Consider the following 27,804-nt stretch of genomic DNA (forward strand, 5'->3'; position numbering starts at 1 on the left):
CATTTTTCTTTTTATTGTGAACATTATTGCAAGTCTTTGAATATTTTTGACCCGATTCCATAAATGTCTTCTAAATCCTTGTTCTAAATTAGTGGTTCTCAAACGTATTCATCTCAAGGACCCCCAAAATTACATGTATTTGGCCACGGACCCCCATCTCAAAATATTTAGTTCCAGGGACCCCCCAGAAGTAAAATTCTAGTTAGAAATGTTCGCTTAAAAAATACATTTATTCAAAGATTTTCACACATTTTCACGACTTTTAAAAAATAGCAGATCTACAAGCTCGCAGCGCGGCACTCGGTGCCGCGCTGTGAGCTTGTATATCTGCTATTTTTTCAATAGCTAAAGTATAAAATAATGAAGGCCCCTCCACCTTGGGCCCTAGTAACTCAGTTACCCCCCACCCCCTTGTGACGCCCCAGATTTCAAGCACAAATACCTCTCCCCAGACCAATTTGGATAAACATGGGCATGTTGAGTGTGAAGTTTGAAATGTCATGCTCCTGCTGGAAGTATTCGGTGCTTGGGTATAAATGTCACGTATGTTCCATCTGCCGTGTTTCTAATGACAGCGAGACACGCGGCAAACTGAGCAAAGCTGTGTGTGTGTGTGTGTGTGTGTGTGTGTGTGTGTGTGTGTGTGCACCGCACCTCCCAATCTGCCATCACTCTCCAGCCAGAGCGAGAGCCAGCTGACAATGTATCCTCTATGCCAGGGGTTTTCAAAGTGGTTGACGGGGCACCCTGGGGTGCCGTGACGGCAGTCCAGGGGTGCCGCGAGTTCATTTGATAATATTTGGAATTCATTTGGACACTTGAAAAAATATTTAGTATCATTTTAAACTTGAAGTACACAGTTATTTTCAGTCAGTTCTAACCAAAATGGCTATTATCTCAACGTTTTCCTCGCAACAGAATCACTAAAATATCCTCACTGTCGGGCAGAAACCTCTCCCAAGTTTCAAATGTGTACGTCTTTTGTTAAAGCAAAGCCCTGCTTCATCATACAAGACTGTCGCACAAAACTAGTGAAAACAGCCGATCTACAAGCACACAACGCCTAGTACATTTTATAGATGATAAATAAAAAACGAATGGTTTTGGACATACAAGGTTTCCACCCGACAACGACGATATGCTATAAATATAAGTTGCTGGGAGTGAAAATTATAATGTAGGGGTGCCTCGGATTAAAAGAATATTTATAGTGGTGCCCTGAGCCAAAAAAGTTTGGGAACCCCTGTGCTATGCAACGCCTAATACACGGCCACAATCATTTGGAAGTCGGCTGACTCGGCTTGTCTCCCTTCCAAACGACCGCTGTTTCCTTGGCTTCACAGACGAGAATATGAACTTGGAAGCTGGGCTGGATGAATGAGAAGACACCGCTGAGCACCGAAATGAAGTTGGGAGGTCACCACATTTCGGAGTTTAAGTCGGGTGACGTCTCCCCCCCCCCCCCCCCCGAACCGCTGAAAAACTCTGCTCCTTATTAAAGTATGAATCGACCCTAATCCGCGTTCCGTCCGTGGAGAAGACGGGCGGACGCGTCTGCGGTCGTGGACGCTCTGTGAGCTCGCCCTCCCTCTCTAAATGGGTTAACCCGGTTAACCTGGCTAAGGTAGACCTGGAACGCAATTGTGTAACTCTGGATTTTAACCACTTTAACCACTATTTTATGCTTTAACTATTAAACAATAGCAGATATACAAGCTCCGAGCGTGCCGCGATTTGAGGTTGTATATCTGCCATTTTTCAATAGCTAAAGTATAAAATAATTCCAGGTCTTAATCTTCTAAAGCGTTAAACCACGCGAGGCACCTGGCCCTCAAGGCATCGATGGTTCTCAAGGCCAAGCGGTAAACGGTGCATTTACGTAGCGCCATTTCTCCCAAGTGCGTTTACTCAGTGTGCAATGTATACACACACACACACACACACACACACACACACACACACACACAGCGGCGGCGGAGGAAATCATGCAAGGCACCAACCTGCTCATCGGGAGCAATTAGGGGTTCAGTGTCTTGTTCAAGGACACCTGAGCCGATGCTGATTATAATTTACCGTGCCATTTATTTTGGCAGCCAAAACTTTTACAATACATAAAGGAGGGGTTCCACGACCAAATCTTTGTGTGATAGGATTTTTCAGTTTTTTTTCTTTTCTTTTTTACAACACTTGAACCCTCACATCCCTAATCTGGGGGGAACATGAACCAAAAATATCTTTTGGCAAAGAGGTTTGGTGTAGAGGGAAAAAAAGAGCAGACCAAGAGTTTACAACGCGTCGCATCGCGACACAAATACCTCTTCATGATTCTGAATCCATTGCAAGCATTTGTTTTGCATGAAAAACATTCCTTGGGCTAGATTTCGGACCCCCAAAACTGTGAAAAGTGATGAGCCTTTTTTTCCACTTTTGACAGTTTTGGGCTACTGAAAGTTAACCAAAATGTTTTTCATGCAAAACAATGCTTGCAATGGATTCAGAATCATGAAGAATCCCTAGTTTGACCCCTCACATATATATTTCTAGTGGAGTCAATGGGACAGTGAATGTTTCCGGCAGAGCAGGCCTCTAATTCTGTGGACCTTAATGACCAAACTAATAAATAAAACAGAAATTAAAAGTACGACAGACAATCACAGGTTCTACCCTATTCCTTGAGCTTTTGGGCTTGTGGGTCCCCGGCTATAAACTCTAAAAAGTGTGAAACTTATTTTTCATTTCACTAGGTCTTTAACTCATTAACTGCCAAAAACGTGAATCCCTTAAAAATCCCGTTGTACCACCCTGCCACGCCCGTGAATCCCGTGAATAAAAAAAAAAAAAAAAAAAAAATCTTTTTTTTTTTTTTTTTTTTTTTTTTCAAAAATTTTTTTTTGGACCCCAAAAACGTTAGTAGGCATGATAGCGATCGCGAAATTGCTTGTTTAACCCCCATACAACCCCCATACAACTCAGGTAGCAGACCTCCAAGCTCACAACAGTGTAAAACATAATGGCTGCTATCTCATGAATGCCTGAACGGATTTCCATTCGGATTTTTTTGTTTGAAAGCTGTGAGCAATGTGGACACACGTGGTGCATTATCTAGGCATGGGTGTGCATGATCCGTGCACTATGAATTACATGGAAGTCTATGGAGACGAATGGCAGTTCGAAGGTATTGTTAAATGGCAGCATATGAGTTAACATGAATCCAATATGTAGTGGGGGGCCCTGCTTCGTCTCTCTCTCTCAGTGAAGGGGTCCTGAACAACCTTACACAGGGCGAACACTTTTCAAGGTAAACGAGGGAGTTTTTGACCACATCGCCCAGAGGCAACGGTCGGCCGTGCTTTATTACTATTGATTCTCTGGAGCCCAGGCTGAACCGTTCATTTTGGATTGGATTATTTGGATTAGATTAGATTTCATGGGTGGAGGTGGAGGAGGATAACCTTCCACTTGGGAACCATGAGATGTTGTCAAAATCACTTTCCCTTGCTTGACAATGCTACTCGAGGCTATTCAAACTGTTCTATATATAATATCTTTGCTTCTGGAGGTCCCTGGCTCATTGAGATAGGGGTTTTCGCAGCCAATACATATCGTCACTGCCAGAAACCTTGTCAAATGTTTTCATAAATCAAAGCCCTGCTTCATCATACAAAAGTGTTGCGCGGTGCGAGGCGTTGTGTGCTTGTAGATCGGCTATTTTCACTACTTTTAAATAGTTTTTTAAAATAATAACAATCAAAGGAAGGTTTTGGACATACAAGGTTTCCACCGGACAATGACAATATCAAGGTGGGGGACCTTGACATGGAAAAGGTTAGAGAACCACATGCCTTCAGAATATGGACGCTGGGGTTCAAGTGTTTAGGGGGGAATACAGCGAGGGCGGTTTGATTTGCTTTGCACCGTTCAGGTCTGGGACCTGCTCATTATTATTTCTACTGTTAGACACCGATTTGAGCACTTGACATTTAATCGTGACACTCAGATTTTATGAGCTGGTGCAGGAACTCAACCTGTTAATGCTCTCGTCTCAAGGTCTCTTCTCCAACCCTCATGCTGCCTTCACACATTAGCAAGGGCAAGGACCAAATCTAGTCTGACTAGATACGGGGAGTTGTCATTATTGAGTAGGGAGTGGTGGAAAAAGCGCTCAAATGTTTTACTTAAGTAAAAGTATCAATACTGCAATGTATAAATACTCTGTGTAAAAGTCCGGAAATTCAAAATGTAGTTGAGTGAAAGCACAAAGGTATTGGCATCAAAATGTACTTAAAGTACCAAAAGTAAAAGTAGTCATTGTGCTGAATGTCCTATTTCACAAGTTTTCAAGATTTCAAAATATCTTTTGAAAGTAGCTACAAGCTCACAATGCGTTGCATCACGATACATTGTGAGCTTGTAGATCAGCTATTTTCAAATGGTCGAATGATATAGGGTTGAAGTGGTTAAAGTAATGTTTTGCAATAATAATCAAAATCTACAAAGTATCTAGTAATGAACGTTCTCAAATAAATGTAGTGGAGTAAAAGTACAAGATTTGGATCCGAGAAAAAGTAGTGGAGCAGAAGTACAAGATCGGAAATTGGAAACACTCAAGTAAAGTACAAATACCTCAACATTGTACGGTACTTGAGTACTAGTTACGTTACACCACTGTCAGTAGGTCATTATCAAAGTAATCCAAGGGAAAAGTAATAACATTTTATTGTATGGCCTTCTGTATCTGGTTCAAGACTAAATGCCAAAACGTGAGGCGACCTCTTATAGCGCCTCCATGAGGCTGATATGAAAGATTTGTGTTGCCGGTTCTTCCTTCGTCTACTCTACTAGTAGTGTGTGTGCAAGGTTTCACACCGTTTGGACGCTGGGTTCGTGATTTGTGGCGTTTCGTACCAAACTGTCCCCTCCCACAAACTTTGAAAGCCAATCATATTGTGGCTTTAAAACCAGTGTTTGTGAAACGAGGAGTACTTTGGCATTTGCCGAGATGATGAATAAAAATCATTACCAAAACCAAATTGACTTCATTAGCTTGGAACACAAACGGACGGAGTTCCATCAGTGTTGTTCACTTTCTGACCTTTTCCTCTGACTGTTAAACAACAGTTGACATTTTACAGCAATCCGCGATTTTCTTCCAGTCCCATCATTTCCCTTTCAAACTTTATGCACGCAACAACAAACCTAAATGTGCAGTAAGCCTCAAAGAACTACAAGCCTGTTATTTGTTGTAGAGCAGGGGTGGGCAATTTTGATGATGGCGAGGGCCATCCACTTTCACTCTGGAGGGCCACATTGCATATTGCTACGTCCTACTTTGTCATTCTAGTATCTCATACAAAAGCAAAAATAGCAGATCTACAAGCTCAAAACACATCGCATCGCGATGCATTTTGAGCTTGTAGATCGGCTATTTTTGCTTCTTTTGAATTGGAATCCTGAATTATTTTTTGTTATTTTTTAATTGGAATCCTGAAATGTAACATTTTGATTTAATTTCAAACGCATTTAGTTATATACTCATGTTAACTTTATGAACCTAAATACAAATACATTTGACATAAAAAAATATACATTTTAATACTACTATTATACTAGTCATTAAGCTTCTAAGATAGACTGACCGAATTAAAGCAGGTCATGTTTGGAATTGTAACAGCTGAAATCAATAATATAGTATTCCGGAATTGGCCGTATGTGGCCCCCGGGCCGCTAGTTGCCCATGTATGTTGTAGAGAGTTTGAAAGAACCAGATTTTACAGCCCACCATTGGCTGCTCTAATTACGATTTCATTAAACACATCGTTGTGGATGGTTATATGACCGGGCAAAAAAAGACACACCCACGAAGCATACAGTGCGAGACATAGTTGGTCAAACGGTCAAAACACGAAATGGACAAGAGCAGACATTTTGATCTGTCAAAGAAATGATTTACTTAATGAGAAGGGCACATCATTGTGCAGGGGCGGCATAGCTCAGGGGTAGAGAAACCGTTATTAGAACACGAAGGGTTCCCGAAGGGTTCCCAGTTCGAATCCGGGCTCCCCCTGAGTTAATGTCGAAGAGTTCTTGGGCAAGACTCTGAACCCCTAGTTGCTCCCGGTGAGAAGGATGGTGCCTTGCATGGTTTCCTCCGCCACCGGTGTATGAATGTGTGCGTGAATGGGTGAATGTAATGCACAATCTATGTAAAAGCGCTTTGGATAAAAGCGCTATATAAATGCACCATTTACCATTTATCATTGGTCATATTAATAATCAATTATTATAAAAAAAAAACTCATTTATTTGGACAGGGATAAGCAATAGGGTAGAACTTTATGGGTGGACTCAGGAGTCAGGACAAAGTCTTTCGGCTTGAAAAGTCCATTTCATGCATGGGGGACTTTAATACAGATTTATTATCTATTATAGGAGAAGGTATTGATCAACTCTCCCTACATCCCTATTGGCAAACTTGAGTTTGGACACAGCATTTTCCTGGGCTTTGATAAAAACACGGCTCTAATGCCATTTTGCAGTTGATTTCCTCTGGGCTCGGCCCTGCCCTTGTAGTCTGTTACGGTGGCCTAATGTGGCCTGCAAATGAGGCTAATAACAATTAGCCAATGGAATGAAAATTCACTGTTATTCCACTTTTAGTTTACCACTTAACCCTCAGTGCCCCTATTCTGGGCATTTCATGACAGGCGAACATTAGCAGATTTATTTAAGCTCACAATGCATTGTTGGGACCTTAGGTCGCCTTTGCACGCAAGCACAAATCCTGTGCTTGCGTGCGTCAGTCACAGTGCGTGATGTCAATTTGTTTTCAGATATTTAACCACTTGAGCTGTCAATACTTGATAAACTTGACCTTTCACTTAGTCTGCTCTTTTTCCCCTATACACGAAAGCTCTTTGCCATAAATAGCCGATCTACAAGCTCACGAGGCGATGTGAGCTTGTAGATCTGCTATTTTTGGCCAATGTTCTCAGAATATGGATGCTATAAAAAAAATAGAAAAAAGGTTTCTTATCCCACAAAGATTTGGAGGACCCCCTGAAGTAACTCTGAGGATGCCCTAGGGGTCCCGGACCCCCTGGTGAAGACCCCTGGATTAGCCCGTTTTTTAGGCAGGTGAGTGCAATGGGTTAAATGTTAACCCAGTGGGTGAAGCTCACAGTGCGGCACTCGGTGCCTCGCTGTGAGCTTGTATATCTGCTATGTTTTCATAGTTAAAGCATACGATAATGGAGAGTAATAATGCGTAACAATGCGTTCCAGGTCTTAGCGGCTCATAGGGCTGTCACAATTATTACATCATCGTCTAATCGCAATTATTTGAGGTAATCGCAATTATTTTGCATAATCGTCATAATCGTTTCCATGTTGAGAAATGTTAATATAGTTACAAACACTTTAAAAAAGTAGTGGAAATAGCAGATCTACAAGCTCATTGTGAGCTTGTAGATCGGCTATTTCCACTATCAATGTTCTTTTTTTTTAAGACTAAAAGTGTCAATTATGTCAGTAATTTCTTTGTATATTTAAGTTATGTGTCATGATTGCCATGTGCAACTTCAAAGCCTAAAGGCCTTTACAGAAATGTAATTGTCAACGACAAAAACACAATTAAATCGTTAATCGCAATTATTTGAGCGACAATTAATCGTCATGTAAAATGTCATATCGTGACAGCCCTAGCGGATCATACATCAAATGCATGACTTCAGTCTCCCTGCCGTGCCCTCTGCCCTTACACCGGTCACTGTGTGCCTCTCATGGTTGACACTCAACACGGGAGTGACTGGTGCAGCTGCTGCCAAAGTCCTGAGTAATGGATGGATCTGTCATCCCATTTCTCATTTCTCATTACAGGCACAGTATGACAGAGCAGTGTAAATCACAGTATGACAGAGCAGTGTAAATCAAACGGTAGAAGCCACTACACAACTTCTTGGCACAGTGTGTCGGGATGCGACGTGTTGCGAACTTTTAGAGGCTCTATCTCATCAAATGGTGGTCCGTGGCTCATATACATAATGGACCTTGCAGGGACGTGCTGGCCATTGGGAAAAGCGGGACAACGCCCGAACGGCTGGTTCATTCCCGGCAGAAAGTGAAAACAGCAGATCTACAAGCACACAACGCCTCGCGGTGCGAGGCGTTGTGTGCTTGTAGATCGGCTGTTTTCACTAGTTTAAATCATTTTTAAAATGATAAATACAAAACAAACGGTTTTGGACATACAAGGTTTCCACCCGACAACAACGAAATATAACTCATTTAATTGGCCCACTGGCTTGTCACTTGTCATGATCTGAAATGGCAAATCTTTGAGTAGCAGCAGCACTATAGAGAGATCTCTCTCTCTCTACAGCACGCAATGAGGGCCTCTCCAACTCTTTTTCCCGGGCTGAATCAGGGGCCCAGCATGTCCCTGGGACCTTGACATGAGAAAGGTTGAATGGAACAGTTGGGAGCAGGGGTGTCGCACCAAATTCTGGGCCCTGGGTACTTTAACTATTGAAAAGTAGCAGATACACAAGCTCACAGCACTTTGTGCCACGTTGAGAGCTTGTAGATCTGCTATTTTTGAAAAATCATGAATATTTGTGCAAGTCTTTGAATATTTCAAGTTTAATGTTTTTTTTTTTTTTTTTTTAAATCTCATGTTTCTGTCAGTGGTGCTCAAACTCTTTCATGTGAAGGACCCCCAAAATTATATGTATTTGGCCACGGACCCCCATCTCAAAATATTTCGTTCCAGGGACCCCCCAGAAGCAAAATTTGAGTTACAAATGTTCGCTCAAAAAATACAAAGATTTGCAAACGTTTTCACAGCTTTTCAAAAATAGCAGATCTACAAGCTCGCAGCCGCTGTGAGCTTGTATATCTGCTATTTTTCAATAGCTAATGTATAGAATAATTCAGGCCCCCTCCACCTTGGGCCCTATAGTGTGTGCCAACGGTGACGCAATTGTAGTCCTAGAACGGCCATATTTTGGGTCAAACACAGTTGTTTCAATTGTTTGATTGGCATAGAACTAATACTGCTACTCCAATCAGAACACCTGTGTAAAGCTCTTTGCACACAGGCGCGTTTATGCGCACGTATAAAACGGACAATTGCATTTTTTTAAAAGAAAACAATGATTCTCTACAACCTCATGCACACCGGATCCGAATTAGCCGTGCGACGAGTGGCTGCGGCCGTGCGTTTTTTTTTTCTCGATCGAACCCAGTTCGATTCGTGCGTCTTGTCGCATGCGGTAAAAAAGTCATCACTCGTTTTATGACTCATTTTGGGATCCGCAGCGCCGATTCCGCACAGCATTGCACACCAAATCCAATGCGTTTTATCTCCATACACTGCAGATGTATTAGTTCAGTGGTTCTCAAAGTGGGCCATCGGGGACCCTCAGGGGTCCTTGAGGGGCTCCAAGTGGACCCTTACAGGTCTCTCACTCTCTACATCTGTTCACTCTCAGAGATGTGGGAATCCTTGAAAATCCTTGAAATTAAAAGGTACCAATATTGTATTAACATACTCTACCCTACCGTACAGATTGATTAAAATAATGTTTTATTCATCAAAAAGCGTCCTGGATTGCAACTAATTCTAGTCTCCTTGGTCCATTCAACCACATCTAAAACCAGTGGTGTAAAGTAATTAAGTACATTTACTTAAGTACGATTTTGAGGTATTTGTACTTTACTTGAGTATTTCCAATTTCCAATAATTGTACTTCCACTCCGCTACTGGCGCTACATCTCAGAGGCAAATATTGTACTTTTACTCCACTACACTTATTTGAAAACTTTAGTTACTTTGTAGATTTTGATTATTATTATTACAAAACGTACATCAACCACTTCAGCCTTATACATTTCTGACATTTGAAAATAGACGATCCTACAAGCTCATGATGCGACACATTGTGAGCTTGTAGATTTGTAGAAAAGATTTTTAAACATTTGAAAATGGGACATTATGTACTGTATAATTAGTACTTTATCTTTGGTAGCCTTCGTATAAAGGCTGGAAAAAAGTGACAATGTAATCGGACCTCGCCGTTTTTTTCCCCCTGAAACTTAGGGTCAATTCATGCTCCACTTTTAGAGCCTAATTTATTTCGGTTCGGCTCTGTCTAAACTATGATATGGTGTCATTCAGAGGATCGGAGGGGCGGGTAACGTCATTAACCGAAACCGAAATAAATTGGGCTCTAAAAGTGGAGTATGAATCGACCCTCAGAAGATTGTGTCTTGAACAGGCTGACGATCTGACTGGAGTAAGGGCTTGGTGCAATTGATCTGTGTCACGTATCGCTCTGGTGGACGGGGCTCAGTATTGATACATGGCGCTCCACATAATCATCTCTGTGGTGGACAGCCCCGACCTCCACTAAGGACCTCATTCTAAGACCGTTTATTTACAGTCAGGACTAGGCCTGTACTGGCAGCGAGCCCCCATACAAAGTAGAAGTTCATTCCATCAAAGGTTGTCACTCCACTGCAGTTGAAACTATCATAGTCCAAGGTGAAGAGCTATCACCTCACCGCGGTGTAGTTTTCTAGCTAGGCTTTGTTATACGATACCATACGGAGTCCACGTATGGTATCGTGACGCCCCACAAGCCCTGAAAACTAAACTCCAAACAGCCCAAAATAAACTAATTAGGGTCCTGCTTAACCTTCCCTATCAGACTCACCTCACCGCTACTCACCAGTTAAGAGTGGGGTGGCTCAGAGTAGATGACAGAGTACAGCAACTTGCAATGGGCCTGGTGTACAAGATACACTACACCACTATGATACCCAAGTACCTGTCGAAATGCTTTATAAACATTAAGGATGTCCATAATTACAACACCAGAGGCAGCACCACAGATCACTTTCAACCCAGAGTCAAAATCAACAAAGGGTCAAACTCTTTTTTCTGCTATACCACCAAAATGTGGAAAGCCTTACCGAAGGCCATAAAGGAGTGTGGATCACTAGCATCCTTTAAAATTGCCCTGAAAAACCACTTACAGGCAGCAGCCGTTCGCAACTGGTAAAAAAGAACTAACCTAGCCCAACCCTACCCTCCCCTGCCCCTTCTTTGTATATACCTACTTACTTACTGTTTACTCTTTTTTTTGTTCTCTCATTTTTCTTTTCTTTACATATCTACTGCATAGTACTGTGTTCTATTCGTCTGTCATTCAATGTTATATGAGATACTTAAATGGTTTCCTGTGGAAATAAGCTTAGTCTTTTCATGGATCTCCTTTTAGTAGACCTTGTACCAGTGAACTGTACTGTCATGAAACTGTACCTTTTCCTATGCAAACTTCTAATAAAGTCTTCAATCAATCAATCAAATACATTTTAGGTGATATACAGAAAACTACACCGCAGTGAGGTGATAGCTCTTCACCATGGACTATGATAGAGGCTTAACTGGGCATTCTTTGCCAATTCTGACCCTTTGTCTGCCTTGGCCTCTCTGATTTTTATTAACGCAACGTACTTTACTTGAGTATCAAGTGAAAAAAAGAAAACCAAGGCACTCTTCTAAATATTAAAAAAGCCTTGAATAAGTGTTGGCTAAATCATAATTGAAAAATAAGGTTAGAAATGGTGATTCCATTTTTAACCTTTTTTTTTGTCAATTATGATTCGATTTTGATTATTACTACAAAACATACATTAAGCACTTCAGCCCTAAATATATTTCGGCCATTTGAAAATAGCCGATCTATAAGTAGATCTTGTAGATCTGCTATTTTCAAAGTTTGTCATACATTTGAAAACTTGTCAAATGTGTCTGCATAATTAGGACTTTCTACTTTTGTACTTTTAAGTCCTTTTTGATACCAATACTACTAAAGTATTTCCATGTCGCAGTATTGATACTTTTACTTAGGTAACAAATGTGAATACTTTTTTTCCACCACTGTTTATCATACAATACTCAGCCACCGCGGCACCATTGATTATTCCCTGGATATTATTGACCATATGGAAGCTGAGCAGTCCGCTGAGACACTGTGTGTGTGTGTGTGTGTGTGCGTGCGTGCGTGCGTGCGTGCGTGCGTGCGTGCGTGCGTGCGTGCGTGTGTGTGTGCGTGTGTGTGCGTGTGTGTGTGTGTGTGCGTGCACTTGTGCATGCGTGCATCAGCACCGGTAATTCGTAAAGCATTTGTCATCCTGGAGAAAAGTTAATCAGGCATGAAAGCTCCCTTGTTCTTCCCTCCACGGAGGCCCCACTGGGGTGGGGGGGGGTTGTGTGTGTGTGTGTGTGTGTGTGTGTGTGTGTGTGTGTGTGTGTGTGTGTGTGTGTGTGTGTGTGTGTGTGTGTGTGTGTGTGTGTGTGTGTGTGTGTGTGTGTGTGTGTGTGTGTGTGTGTGTGTGTGTGTGTGTGTGTGTGTGTGTGTGTGTGCAGGGGTGTCGCACCAAATTCTGGGCCCTGGGCAAGGATTCACTCACATTTTGTGCGCTTTAACTATTGAAAAATAGCAGATATACAAGCTCACAGCGTGGCACCGCGAGCATATAGATCTGCTATTTTTGAACAATCGTGAAAATGTGTGCAAGCCTTTGAATATTTCAAATCCTTCTAAGGTTTTTTGAAAAACCTATGTTTCTATGTCAGTGGTGCTCAGATGTTTTCATGTGAAGGACCCCCCAAAATGATGTATTTGGCCACGGACCCCCATCTCAAAATATTTAGTTTCCAGGGACCCCCCCCAGAAGCAAAATTTGAGTTACAAATGTTTGCATGAAAAATACATATATTAAAAGATTTGTACACATTTTCACGACTTTTCAAAAATAGCAGATCTACAAGCTCGCAGCTGCACTCCTGCCGCGCTGTGAGCTTGTATATCTGCTATTTTTCAGTAGTTAAAGTATAAAATAATGAAGGCCCCTCCACCTTGGGCCCTATACAGTCCCACTTTTCCCCCCTTGTGACGCCCCTGTTTGTGTGTGGGGTGGGGGGGGGGGGGGTGACTCACTGGGATCCAGCTGGGGCTGTAGAGTACATGATGGAGGAAGAGGAGGAGGAGGAGGAATCGACCAATATTCCCCCCTGTGTAAATCGAATCTGCCCGTGTCTCCGTTTGTCCCCTCACCTATACATGCTTGTTCGCTCCGAGGGGGAGGTTTATCTGTCTGTCCATCATTATCCTTATATCCGTCTACTAGGTGGGTGCATGTGACAGTTCACGCAGTGCACGGTCTGGCTCTGTATAGGCCTCTCACAATTATTACATCATCGTCTAATCTCAATTATTTGACATAATCGCAATTATTTTGTCATAATCGTCATAATTGTTTCCATGTTGAAAAAATGTCATATAGGCTATTCAAAAATAGTGGAAATAGCAAGTGGAAAAAGCAATCTACAAGCTCACAATGCGGCGCGAGGTTGTTGTCAATGTTCTTTTTTAAGTATAAAGTTGTCAAATAGGTCAGTAATTTCTTTGTATATTTAGGTTATGTGCTATATCTAGGTTACCAATGTGCAACATCAAAGCCTACAAGCCAAACAGAAATGTAATTGTCAACGACAAAACAACAATTAAATCGTTATTAATTGCAATTACATATCCTCAGTCAGTCACACCTCATGTCACACTCCATAAATGGCCAAGACAGAAAACATTTGCAAGTGTGACCCACGTCAAAGCAACCACACTTTCAAATTAATTTATGCCCATATATGGAATCCCCTGATGTCATCAATATTAAGCCCATATTTGGGAATGCCCATATATGGACATATTGTGTCAGTCTCTGTTGTTTCAGATTGACGGTCGCTTCTGGCCCTTGGGACATCTTACTGGTACATAATATATCAGTTACACATAATCGTTTACTGGTAAAACATACACTAACTGGTTTCTCTTGCCTCGTAAAATGTATCTCTGTGATTCTGTAGTAGTACTGCACCACACAAAAAAAGTGATGAGTAGCTTACTAGCTTCCTATAAAGGCTAAAATAAAAACATGAGGTGGGAAGACCACTGTACAATGAAATAACTATAGGCATACTGTAGTGTACACACACCCATAAAAGACTTAAATACATGCAGACTATTTGAAGCCTATTGGGTAATAAAAGCTATGCTTGTCTTATGAAAAAGTGCTATAAAAATACATTTGCCTTGAGTACTTGGCAGCGTGCCACAGAACTCTTCCTCAGGCGGCAGTGGAGCATTGCTGGATGTCTATTTGAACGTTTTTTAAGGAAGTATTTTATTTTCATTACACGGTGGTCTGCTCTCCCATCCCACTCTTTAGTCTTTTAGTTGTATACAGCAATTTAGTGGTTGTCAAATGTTCCAATTTCTGGGACTCCCATAACTATAAGAAGGTACAAATGGAACCAAACAGACCCACACGGGACCATTCCATTTGTACACTCCCAGAGTTACTTTTGTAACTCTATCTCTGCTTCTGGGGGTCCCTGGAACAACATATTTTGAGACGGGGGTCTGCGGCCAAATACATTTAATTTTGGCGGTCCTTGACATGGAACATTTAGAACCACTTATTTAGAAGAAGGATTTAGAAGATTTTTTTTTCTTTTCGAATCCAGTCCATTATTCAAAGACTTGCACAAAGTTTCACGATTTAAAAAAATTGCAGATCTACAGGCTAGTGCCGCGCTGTGAGCTTGTATATCTGTTATTTATGTAGTGGGGGGCCTTGCTTCATCCGTCTCTCAGCTGAGGGCCTGGGGCCATTTGCCCAAAAATGCCAGATCTACGAGCTCACAATGCGTTGCAATATGCAATGCAGAGTAAGCTTGTATTTGTTGTAGCAGGAAAAAGAAGAGGGTGGCCAAGTACAGACACGTGGCGGACAAGAAAGAAAGAAAAAAAAGAAAAAAGAAAGAATAAAATGAATGTAAACGTGTGGAATTCTGTGAACTGTGATGAACCTGAGCTAATTCATTTTAATCTGGCAACTTGAACATTGAGATAGCTCATGCAACGATATGTTGTTTGATGGCCAAAGCGCAAAACCTCCTATCTGCAAATTTCATGATTTTTGGATTTCACTTAAAATGAGGACAACAGGCTATGCTGCACATGGTCAGTCTGTCTGCAACATCGTTCTGCCCCTCATTTTGCCAAAAATGTCATGTGACTAGAAATAATAGATAGGTTTTAACTTTTTCTCTGACATTTTAAACATAGCTGTAGTAAGCAGCTGCCAAATTGTCCTTACCTTTTAACGTGGGCACGCGCACGCATCGTGCACAATCTGTGCGCGACTCATCTAGTAGACGTGTAGACTCGGTGACAAGCTTTCGAATACAAAAAACCCCATTGAAAAAGACATATCCGTTGCCACGCTGTATCTCTGCTTATCAGCCAGTGTTTACATGAAAAAGCATTGAAAAAAGCCAACTGTGCGCTATGGTAACACGTGGACACGTTCGCGCACAAAACGCACGATATGTGCGGGGATCATAATCCAGGCGTGTAGAGACTGGATCAAAGTTTCCAAACGCAAAAATCCGATTGAAAAACGAACGTTCCATCGCCCAGTAGCTTCCACTTCTGTTACACAGTAAACCAATGGAGGCGGGACTATGGCCCAGGCTCAGACTGGATACGGAAAGCTGGATCCGGTCCAGACCGGAAATGACCGGATACAGTTAGGGGGGCGGGCCTAAAGAGCCAGAATCAGCGAAAATCGGCGCTAATACTTTTAATCCTTTCATAATGATTAAAGCTAATTAAACTTTGCGGGCTCTACGGGCATGGCAGCGCGGTACAGCGGGAAATCTACGGGCTCTACGGGGATCGCGAGGTATGAGTTAATGTTGAACACACATTTTCTTTTTCATTTTCCCAACAAAGTGAATTTTTCAGATAGGAGGTTTTGCGTTTTGGCCAATGTTGAAGTCTGACAAAATCCAATAAATAAACGTTGGGGAAAAAAATATCTCTTGAAGTGTGAATGCGTACAACAGTGTTGTGTATCGCAGCGTAAGTCCACGTCACCCACGAATGAGCCACGTTGTGACATATGTCAGGTCCACTCAGCATGTATGTGCATTGTTGCGGTTGCACTCACATTGGCCCACATTGCCCTGGGGAAGCAGGGAGGAGGGAAATGGCCGTGGGAGGCTCAGAAATGGCGGACAGTGGTTCGGATGGTTAGAGAAGTTTAGCCTGTGACCAAAGAGCAAAAGTGTGTCCCTGTACAATTCAACATTTCACTTCAATACCTGTGCACTGAACCATGACTGATGTTAACAGCTGAGGGGCAGGAGTCAAACCATGTCCTATACCCATTGATTGCTCTGGTTCACTTTTATTTTTGAAGAATTGTTTTAGGCCTAGAATTATTAAATGCTTTAGCTATTGAAAAATAGCAGATATACAAGCTCACAGCGCGGCACTCTGCGGGCTTGTAGATCTGCTATTTTTGAAAAAGTCGTGAAAATGTGTGCAAATCTTTGAATACCAGTATATGTATTTTTAAAGCGAACGTTTGTAACTCAAATTTAGCTTCTGGGTGGTCCCTGGAACTAGATATTTTGAGATGCGGGTCCGTGGCCAAATACATATCAGTTTGGGGGTCCTTCACATGAAAAAGTTTGAGAACCACTGTCTGACATAGTAGTCTCTCAAGAACAGACTAACTGAGCTCCAGTTAAGTGAAAAGGACCTTTTCTTTGACGATGGCTAGCCATATTGCTGACAAACATAGAAACATAGGTTTTTCCAAAAAACCTTAGAAGGATTCAAAAGACACTTATAGAATCGGGTCAACATTCTAATTTTCACGATTTTTCCAAAAATAGCAGATCTACAAGCTTGCACCGCGCTGTGAGCTTGTATATCTGCTATTTTTCAATAGTTAAGGCATAAAAAAATGATACACAATAGTGTACCCGTTCTAAATGGGTTAAAGGTTTTGCCTAGGGAATGTGCATAGGCCTTCTTTGTATTTGTTAACAATAACAGTTGTTCAAAATAACATTGTTCACATTATTACTGTAAGATATTGTAAATACGTAGCCTACGTTTAAATGTGTAACACTATGCCTTTCTAATTTCTAGGAAACCCATAACTGGGTTCCATTTGTGAGTTACAGACATATGTATCAGGGTCCATTTGGCACCCCCACAAGGAAGCCTTGAGTTAGAAAATGTGCCTTTTTCTACCAAATTGTCCAGTTGGTGGAGCATGACTTATGAATATGAGCCGGACCGGAACACATTCAGATCCCAGCGGACCCACACTGACCAAATGTTTCAATTGGCACTGCATTTTAAAACCCTCGGGAGACGTCACACTGACACATAACTCACACACTTGAATTATTTCATTAATATCTTGCCTTGAAAAGTATATCAACTGAGATGTCTATGTCTTGTGTATAGACGCACACACGCACGCACGCATGCACACACACATAATATCATCAATGCACTTAAAGGAGTAGTTCACCCCCAAAATGACTTTTTTTCTATTGATTACTCATGCCATGGAGACTAGAGTTCTATAATATATATATATTTTTTGTCACATTCCTAAGACAAAAATTTGATTCAAGTAAATTTATCCCCATTGATTCCAGATGGGGACCCGTTTCAAAACGGGTCCCCATCTGGAACGAATGGGGGTAAATTTATTGTTATCACATTTTTGTCTTAGGAATGCGACAAAAAACTAAAAATATTATTGAACTCTAGTCTCCATGGCGTGACTAATCAATGGAAAAAATGTTGGGGGTGAACTACTCCTTTAAATAGACTGCGCTCTGGTGCCAACTTGCATCTTGTGCACTCATAGTCACTTTCCGAAGAAAACGACCAGCAGAGCTCGTAAGATGATAAGTGCTTTCTGTGTATGTGGGTGGGCAAGTTGGCATATCAGGTCGCACTTGTTGGTAGCGACGTCACAGAAAACACTGCTCCTTCGTTGGCTAAAGGCCCTGCCTTTGTCGGCTGGATACAGACAGCCGGATACAATTCAATTCAGACAGCTCGATCAACCAGTAAGACTCCCTAAATCGGGAAGCGACCGTCAGGTCGCATACACAAACTTTGGAAGGCAATGGTAGCCAATCAGGAAGGAATATGGGAAATGGGACATTTCCATGTTGATGACATGACTGTAGAGATACTGTGTACTGTTTTGCGTGATTTTAGGGCAAAATCTGAAGACAAACGTTGATAAAAAACAAAAATCGACTTTCTCTAATTGTGTACAGAGTTCTTGTAAATTAAGGACTGCAGATGTTTAACAATAATTTAACTCTTGAGAGTGTAAAATGAAAGCGTAAACCAAATGGACCCTGGTCTCATTTTACACTCTTGAGAGTTAAAAATCTATAATAAGGGTTCATTTGCTTACCAACTCTCCATCATTTAGCTGGGGACCACTGGTTGAAAACCACTACCTTAGATGCTTGCACATACACTGTATGTGAAAGCAGCATTTTACATTATATTTAGAACAGTAGCATATCTTCATTGCCGGGTGAAAATCTTGTATGTCCAAAACCGTTCTTTTTGCATTTATCATTTTAAAAATGATTTAAACTAGTGAAAACAGCCGAACTACAAGCACACAACGCCTCGCGGTGCGAGGCGTTGTGTGCTTGTAGATCGGCTGTTTTCACTACTTTTGTGCGACGGCCTTGAAAGATGAAGCATGGCTTTACTTTGCGAAAGAACATACACATTTGAAACTTGGAGATACGAGATTTCCACCCGACAATAACGATATGCAGGTGTGCACATGTTCTTTTGAAACATTAGTTTCATATGCGTGTGTGTGCATTCCATTTAGACACATTAGCATCATCATTAGGCACGTGTGTTGATGCTATTTAGAAACATTAGCTTTATGCAGGAGCAGGTGTGTGAGCGTAGCGTAATGCCATATAAGGCTGGCATAAAAAGAAAGAAGTGTGACTATTGTTTGTCCTATCGTTTATCCTGATACAAAACATTACAGTAATCGTATCATGGAGATTTAGTTTTATCCAGAAATTATCCTCCGTCATGCAATGGGATCGATTCACCTTTTATTGCCGAGCTGCATATCCGCCGTTAGCACTTAAACCCTCTATGATTGGTAAAACGGACCTGGAAATAACGTACTTGATACAGTCTTTTTTTCACTCTCTACCAAATCTCTTTGCCAAGAAATAGCTGCTTGTAGATCTGCTGTTTTTGTTATTGCGATAATATTATTCTAATATTAATAAATCACTATTTCTTTGGTCACAATAGCCGTGACATGACATTTTCATATGGTCCCATCCCTACCCAGCACACCGGCCGTATGTTGTTTCTCAGTTGGCAGGACTTTGCAGTTCCCATAGGCTGTGACACAGGACACTTTTGAAGGAGCATGTTGTAGAAAAGCCTGGGGTCTGCAACAAACCTCTTCAGACAACGAGGGATGTGCGATGCAAGTGTTCACCTTCACAGCCCCTATACAGTAGTTGGTGTGGGTGCCACAGCGGCGCAATGCGACGTGTTGTGAGTTTGTAGAACCGCTAGAACGGCAACTTTCAAATGATTTCATACATTTTGAAAACATGAAATGGAAGATATCTGCATAATGAATAATTTTACTTTTGGCACTTGAAGTTGAACTACGTTTTAATGCCAATACTTTGTACTTTTACTGAAGTCAATTCTGAATACCTGACTTGAACTTGAACATAGTATTTCTGCATTGTAGTATTGATACTTCTACTTACTTGTAAAAAAGAAAAGAAGAAATGTGAGTACATCTTCTACACTGTCTCACACAGAGTGGGTGTTTGGGAGGGTTGCAGGCGGGTTCTGTATGCAGCTTGTTTTTAGTTTTTTGTCTTGCAGTCAGTTATTGTCTGCAGTGCCTGCCACGTTACCTCTGTTGAACTGATCCACCATTTTAACCCTGTAGTCCAGGGTTCCCCAATTAGTTTTCCCCAAGGGCCGAATTATGTCTAGGGCACCAAGCCGAGGGCCACAACATTGCAGGGGGCGACGGTGGCGTTCCCGATACTCCGGCGACAGTTCAGATATCGTCGTTGTCGGGTGAAAATCTTGTATGTCCAAAACCGTTTGTTTTACATTTAGCATTTAAAAAAATATTTTAAGTAGTGAAAACAGCCTATCTACAAGCACACAACGCCTCGCACCGCGAGGCATTGTGTGCTTGTAGATCTGCTGTTTTCACTACTTTTGTGCGATGGCCTTGTATGATTTGCGAAAGAACATACACATTTGGAGATACGAGATTTCCACCCGCCAATGGCGATATACTAGTGTTGTTGCTGCTCTTATACCACCATTATTACTGGGGTTGGTGTGGGCCAGACAGTAGCCCCCCACGGCCCGCAAATGGCCCGCGGGGCACCTATTGGGGAACCCTGCTGTAGTCCCTCTGATGGTGCCCGGGAGGACTGCATGGACCGCACAGCGCATTTATCCATGGTTTCTGCCGGTTAGGGTAAAAACAAAGTACTAACACGAACATCCGTCTTCTTTCGGGTCAACATCATCAATGCGGTTAATAAAATCACCCATGTGCTCTACCCATATCATCAACACCTGCTGGCCTGGGAACCGTACCCATGTTCCCCAGGTTCTATGTTCCCAGGGTTCTATGTTCCCCACTTATCACCTAAACCTAACCTTAACCGTAACACTAACCTCAGTAAAACGCTGGTGAACGCTTACCTGGTGAAATGTTAACCTGCCGACACTGGTGAATGCTAACCTGGTGAAATGCTAACCTGCCGATGCTGGTGAATGTTAACACATCTGGTGCCAACCCCGAGTTTCCCGAGTTTGTATTGATACCAACGCTGTGCCAACCCCGAGTTTCCCGAGTTTGGGCCGTTTTTGAAAAAAAAAAAATATATATATATATATATTTTTTTTTTCCAAAAACATTTTTTGGACCTCCAGAAATGTATTAGGCATGATCGCGATCGCGAAATTGCATGTTTAACCCCCATACCAACCCATTCTTTCAAACATGGCAGCCATGTTTGTTTACATCTGAAGAAAACATAATGGCCCATAAATCATGAATGCCTGAACGGATTTCCAAGCGGATTTTTTTGTTTGAAAGCTGTGAACAGCATCTACACACGTGGTGCATCATCTAGGCATGGGCGTGCACTTTTTACACAATTGCACAATTACATGGAAGTCTATGGTAACCATGGCAACGCGAGACATTGAAGAGAAAAAATCATTGCAACATAAGTGTTAACCTGGTGAATGGGAACATAGAACCTTGGGAACATAGGGAGGACCCCACATGCAGCCACATTCTGTCTATAGAGGGTATGCGCGTGACATCATCATCATACCCGGAAGTTATGCGGGAACGCCAACTGAGTGGCAAAAAACTACTTTCTGGCCTTGACAGCCCATACATCCAAACAGAAAAGTCCTATCTGATTGCATTAAATGACATTAAACTTCGTTATACTGACTTTGCAACTCACTTTGCCACTCGATTTGCCACTCGATTTGCCATTCACTTTATGCATGCGCATACCCTCTATTGTTAGACCTTGAGAAGATTTTTGTTTTGTTGTTGTAGTGCTTTGCTCACTGGCACCTTGGCATAAGCTGAGGGAGAGGATGGCATGACTTACTTATGCCCAGGGATGCAAATGAGTGCTGGTGTGAAGAAAAGCCTACGCATGCACGCACGCACACAGGTAGATTATGCCTTCCATCACGTGTGCAAGCAAAACAACTCAATTTAACTTGTACACGATACATTTGAATAAAAGTCGAATAGCAGTCAAAGGGTGTGTGTGTGTGTGTGTGTGTGTGTGTGTGTGTGTGTGTGTGTGTGTGTGTGTGTGTGTGTGTGTGTGTGTGTGTGTGTGTGTGTGTGTGTGTGTGTGTGTGTGTGTGTGTGTGTGTGTGTGTGTGTGTGTGTGTGTGTGTGTGTGTGTGTGTGTGTTTGAAAGAGACTGAGAGCTTGACAAAAGAAAGCTGAAGAAAGCTGTTCAAGCATGCGCTGTCGGTGACAGAAAGATGTAACAGCAAACACAACACAGTTTAAATTAACGCCAGGATGAAGCATGAAACTCGAAGTGGGTGTCATCAAACTTGACGCGTCGCCTCATGATGTCTTATTTATTCAGTGACACATCCAATATGTATATCGTCGTTGTCGGGTGGAAACCTTGTATGTCCAAAACCGTTCGTTTTGTATTTTGAGGTGTAGGTCATTAAAAAAATGATTTAAACTAGTGAAAACAGCGGATCTACAACAGACGTGCTTCTAGATCTGCTGTTTTCACTACTTTTGTGCGATGGCCTTGTATGATGAAGCAGGGCTTTACTTTAAAAAAATTACAAATTTGTAACTTGGAGATACGAGGTTTCTGCCCGACAGTGACGATATATATATATATATATATATATATATATATATATATATATATATATATATATATATATATATATTTATATATATATATATATATATATATTTTTTTTTTCTTTCTTTAAAGACTGAGTGCCGTGATTTTTTTTAGTCCCTAAAACCAGGTAAAAATATTGCCTAATTGACGTACACACCTGTTGCATAATAAAGGTGGTGGGAAAGAAACATTTGAAACTTCCACACACATTCGAATCACTCATCCTTCTTCAATTTAGCTGTCGACATTTCAGTATGAAATACATTTCAAAGACAATAGCACAATGTCGGGGTCACCTCCAAATACTGAACAGATGTCGTCTTGCACTCTCTTGCATGTACAGTAGCTGCAATGGTATTATTCCTGATGCAGTGATGAATCTTATATGGCTCTTTTGGACCAATGAAGACTAAGGGCCGATGCATACTCCACTTTTAGAGCCGAATTTATTTAGGTTCGGTTCGAGAAGTCACAAAATCTTGGCAGCAGCAAACAGCCAATTAAAATAGCCCATCTACAACTTCACAATGCGTTGCGATGAGCTTGTAAAAAAGCTTGTAAAAGCTGTAAGAGCTTGTAAAAAATGAAAACTCATAAAAAATAAACTAATATAGCAGATCTACAAGCTCGCAAAGCGCCGCTGTATCGACGTATTGTGAGCTTGGGAGATCTGCATTTTTTTGCAATTGTTTTTAGAGAAAGTTTTGAAGATATGAGTTCTGGGTTCTCCATATCTCGGGGTTAGTACCACACAAATTATGTTACGTGAACATGTGTGTACTTTTCCCACCACTGCCATAACCCTGTGAAATGCTTCCCATAAGGTTAATTCAGTCAAAAAGAAAGACACTAGAAAGAGAGAGAAGTTTAAACCAGACCAGAGAAGCCTGGTTCTTTTCCCATGTCTGCAATAATCAAATCTTTGCTCCCTGAAACCAAATCTTGTTGCTAAGCGAAATTTGCCTAAGACATCCTGTCACTGGCCACAATTAGATCTGTTGCTACGGCAACGTACACTGCGTCTACGTACACAGTATCAGGAACTGCAGTGGAACATTTCAGCTGGTTTTCTAGTGCAGGGGTCATCATCGCCATGCTGGCTTGTACATGGTGGACATTTTTGTCAAAATTCCATTGTTGCCACAGACATAGTTACACAATGAGCAGACAATAATATTACCAGAAACACATAGAGCTAGCCCTGAATGACCATTACAGGTCTGTAACTCTGAGAGTGTACAAATAGGGTCCATTTGGTTCCATTTGCACACGCTCAGAGTTATGGGGTCCTTGCAAATGAAACGTTAGAGCAGGGGTCTTCAACAGGGGGTCCAGGACCCCTAAGGGGTCCTCCAAATCTTTGTGTCATAGAAACTTCTTTTCTCTTTTTATATCAACCACTTGAACCCTAGCGGCCATAATACATTCCGAGAACTTTGGCCAAAAATAGCAGATCTACAAGCTCGCCTCGCAGCGTTCCAATGTTCACTAATTTTACTTCCACTCTATCACATCTCATGGACAAATATTGCACTTACTCCGCTACAATTATTTGAATTACTTTAAGATTTTGAATATTGTTACAAAACATATATTAACTACTATATAACCCTATATGTTGAGACGTCAGTCATCTCCATATTTGTGAAAAGTTACATTTTTGATTAAAATCAATGGAGAAAATTAATTCATGAATAAATGTATTGTGACAACTGTAGGTTGCATTTTGTATGAAAACCTGCAGATCATGTCAGTCCGTCTGGCCGTCCATGCGTCACACCTCATGTCACGCTCCATATATGACCGAGATCCCGGATGTCATCAATATTAAGCCCATATCTGGGAATGCCCATATCTGGAAATGCCCATATGAACATATTGTGTCAGTCTCTGTTGTTGGCGTCTTACTGGTATAAACTACTGTATAAACTACTGTATATAACGTATCTCTAAGCAAAATGCAAGTAATCGTTTCCAGATGAAGCCGGTCATTTGATATATGGCCCAAGTGCATGCCACCAAAACTGTGGGAGGAGTAGCGCGGCAAAAAAAAAGAAAGTTTATCAAGGAGGGGAAAGAAAGATGGATGGAAGGAATAAAGTCAGACAAGTACTATAGTCACAATCACAACAAGTCAGTTTATGTTTGGTTGCACTTGGGTGTTGCACTCTGAAAATAGCTGATCTGCAAGCCCACAACGATTCGCAGTGTGTTTTCAGCAAGCAACCACGTGTAACATCAGCAACATTTAAAAATCAACAAGCTTCCCTGTTCTCTCTTCTGTTTGCAGTGAAACCGACCGTAATCGATGTGGGCATTTATGTCAACAGCATCGGCCCTGTGTCTTCAATCGACATGGTGAGTTTGTAAACCTTTTTTTTTATGTACAGTACGGTATATGTTCTTTCTTCTCTTATCTTTCCCTCTGTACACACACACGTACACTCACGCAGAGACAATAGCGTTCATGATGCCATTCATCGGATTGTGAACACAATATAGCTATAGTCCATTACTTTCCTAAGGTAAATGACTTAACGTACCTGTATTGTACGGTACACCGTTATTCCATCAGAGGGAGTTCCACATACTATGCACATCTTATATTTACAATTGGCTTAAAGCCGCAGCCCACTTCAAGCAACGGACATGAAGCCTCCAAGCAACGGACATGAAGCCTCCACAAAACGGACATGTTTGAAGCCTATACTCTCACAGGCACTGAGAGAGAGAGAGAGAGAGAGAGAGACAGAGAGAGAGAGAGAGAGAGAGCGAGGGAAGGGGAGAGGAGCGGGGCAGTGTATCGAATTACATTTACAACAGAGAGGGGGAGGGCTGTGTCACACACACACACACACACACACACACACACACACACACACACACACACACACACACACACACACACACAAAAATAGCTAATAGTTAGCTCACAACTTTCCACTTTTCTCTTTCACCTCAATCGCAGTAACATCCGTATACACCATGTCATCGCATCACCAATACGTTTTATTTTTTATTTTTTTCAAAACTTTTTTTTTCCCAACACACTGCCGCAAAAATAGTATAAAACAATACATCAGATCGTGGCCACCCTGTACCTCAGGGGTTTGTTTTCGACGAATATCTACTCCTATAGACGCAACGCGACAACCTAGAGGGGAGGCCGGCGTAGCCGGCCGACCTTCTAGTACTGTACAATGCAGAGTCAGGAGCTGTGTGGTAAAGGACCTTGAAGCTTTTATGTGGAATGAGTTGCCTTCAAGTCTTCGTAAGACAATCACCTCTACTGTTAAATATATATATAATGTACGTATATACAAAAGACAAATGTGCATGTGCAATGTGTATTATTATTATCTCCGCCAGGCCAGAACGGCCGGGAGACATTTTTGTCCCTGTCCATCTGTGTGTGTGTCTGTGAGTCAGTGAATAGCTAATCTCAGGCACGGTTGGACCTTTTTTAACGGTTGGCATGACACTTTTCATGCACGCTTCTGTAGTAAGAATCTCCACCCCCAAGTTTTCCAAATCGAACTCATGGCAGAGCTATAACTGGCTGCTTCACGTTTTGGCCTATATAACTCCTGGGCTGTAGATCGTATAATCGTACACCATATATTATGTACGTACGTAACTTCCAGTTATTTTTCGAAGCACACCTCTAAAACCGCTTCCACTCATGTCCACTGTGACCGTCACAAACGTGCACAGTCATCTGTCATAGAAAACTGCAGCTTCCTTGTGTCCTGGCGGCTGCACCCGACAACTGACACAGCAGGCCTGGGTAGGCAACCCGGCCTGGCAGAGATCTGCACTCCTGGGAGTGAACTTTTCTTTTTGTTTTTTCTTTTCATCTTCAGCTTCATTTTCTTTTTTCTTTTTCTTTTTTGCTTTGTCATGGTTAAGTGCGAGAGGTTTAAAAACAAAACATCAAAAAGAATAAAGACTGATAGATCAAGGCAGATTCCATTAGGAAAGGCTTGAACAAAATACAAAGACCACACATGAAAGATGAAATTGTGTCATTTTAATGGGAGAAAATAGCTGCTCTTTGATTACTCGAAATTATGAAAAGTGCTGTTTGACCAAGGATAAATGCAACACATCTAAAGCACTCACGCTTTGATCCCCTATTTGCAATCAGTGGTGCTTCTTTCTTGGATTTGGCTCTTTTTTTTGTGTCTCAGGAGTGAAAAATGTATTTTTTGGTCTAAATTTTTCATATTGGTCCCTGCACAAATATAACACTGTATTCTCTCTCTCTCTCTCTCTCTCTCTCTCTCTCTCTCTCTCTCTCTCTCTCTCTCTCTCATATACACACACGCACACACACACGCACGCACGCAAGAAGGCAACTTCACTAGTAGTGAAACAATCCCTGGAACCATACACATCACCATATCCACTTAGGCACTCGCACCATCCCTATTTCACTGTCTCCCCCAAAAATAACTACTGAATGTGGACACAGAGCATTCCACCACAAAGCTCCATCTGACTGGAACAATCTCCCTCTTTCACTCAGATCTGTTACATCTTTTGGCCGCTTCAGGACTTCCTTGTACTCACATCTTGAAAAAACCTGTTCATGCTTCTAATATTGATTGTATTGTGCCATACATGAAGCTAGTTAGCATTTTAGGGCTTAGAAACCTTTTTTTTTACTGATTAGGTGCAAGTCTATGTTATTGTTTTTTTCTAGATTGATATTCCTATGCATTTGTTATATTGTTGTTGATGTACTGACATATTATCGTGCTTATTATAGTGATGTGTTACCTTGCTTATTGTAAGTCGCTTTGGATTAAAAGCGTCTGCTAAATGCCTACACTGTAAACTGTATTTGTACTTAGGCTACTCTATTTCAATGTTTTGACTCAAGCCAAAGTATTGTATTCTCCATTCCACACACAACGTTTAGTGGTAAATTACACTGTGTATTTGTTTCCATGGCTGTCATATTGGATACGGCACAGACTCAAGCACCGCGCAGCAGGTGGCCTGGGCCTTTGATTAGACAGCGGCCTGTTATAGCCCAATCAGGTCATTATTCAGAAATAACACACCGCAGAATTCAGCGATCGACCAATCAGAATCAAGCATTCAACCCAGCCGTTAATATGATAGAGTGTCGCCATTCGGGGGAAATGTTTTCTTGCGATAATGTGACAGCCACTTCATAGGAGGATGAGGTGGTCGCATTACTGTACCTTTAGAACAGGGTTCTTCAACAGGGGGTCCGGGACCCCTAGGGGGTCCTCAGAGTACTTTGAGTGATAGAAACCTATTAACCACTGGGGAAATCTCGCTATTTCTACCCAGCCTGGAAGCGTGGTTGCCACACCTTTACAAAACCTTTGTGGAAACGGATCTCCATTTGTTTCCTG

At 41.7% G+C, this 27,804-nt stretch overlaps 1 protein-coding gene across 1 annotated transcript in view; it reads left to right on the forward strand.

The window, feature by feature from the left end:
- The window catches only part of LOC308280591 (gamma-aminobutyric acid receptor subunit gamma-3-like), a gene marked incomplete at its 3' end in the record, with an annotated part of 227,853 nt that overhangs the window by 37,205 nt on the left and 162,844 nt on the right, over positions 1-27,804 (forward strand). The window contains exon 2 of the mRNA XM_080720921.1: positions 24,705-24,772. Within this exon, the coding sequence (XP_080577047.1) occupies positions 24,705-24,772 (68 nt within the window). The remainder of the gene's footprint in view (positions 1-24,704; positions 24,773-27,804) is intronic.

The sequence above is a fragment of the Nannobrachium achirus genome (assembly GCF_963921795.1).
Source record: "Nannobrachium achirus genome assembly, chromosome: 24".
Taxonomy (NCBI): domain Eukaryota; kingdom Metazoa; phylum Chordata; class Actinopteri; order Myctophiformes; family Myctophidae; genus Nannobrachium; species Nannobrachium achirus.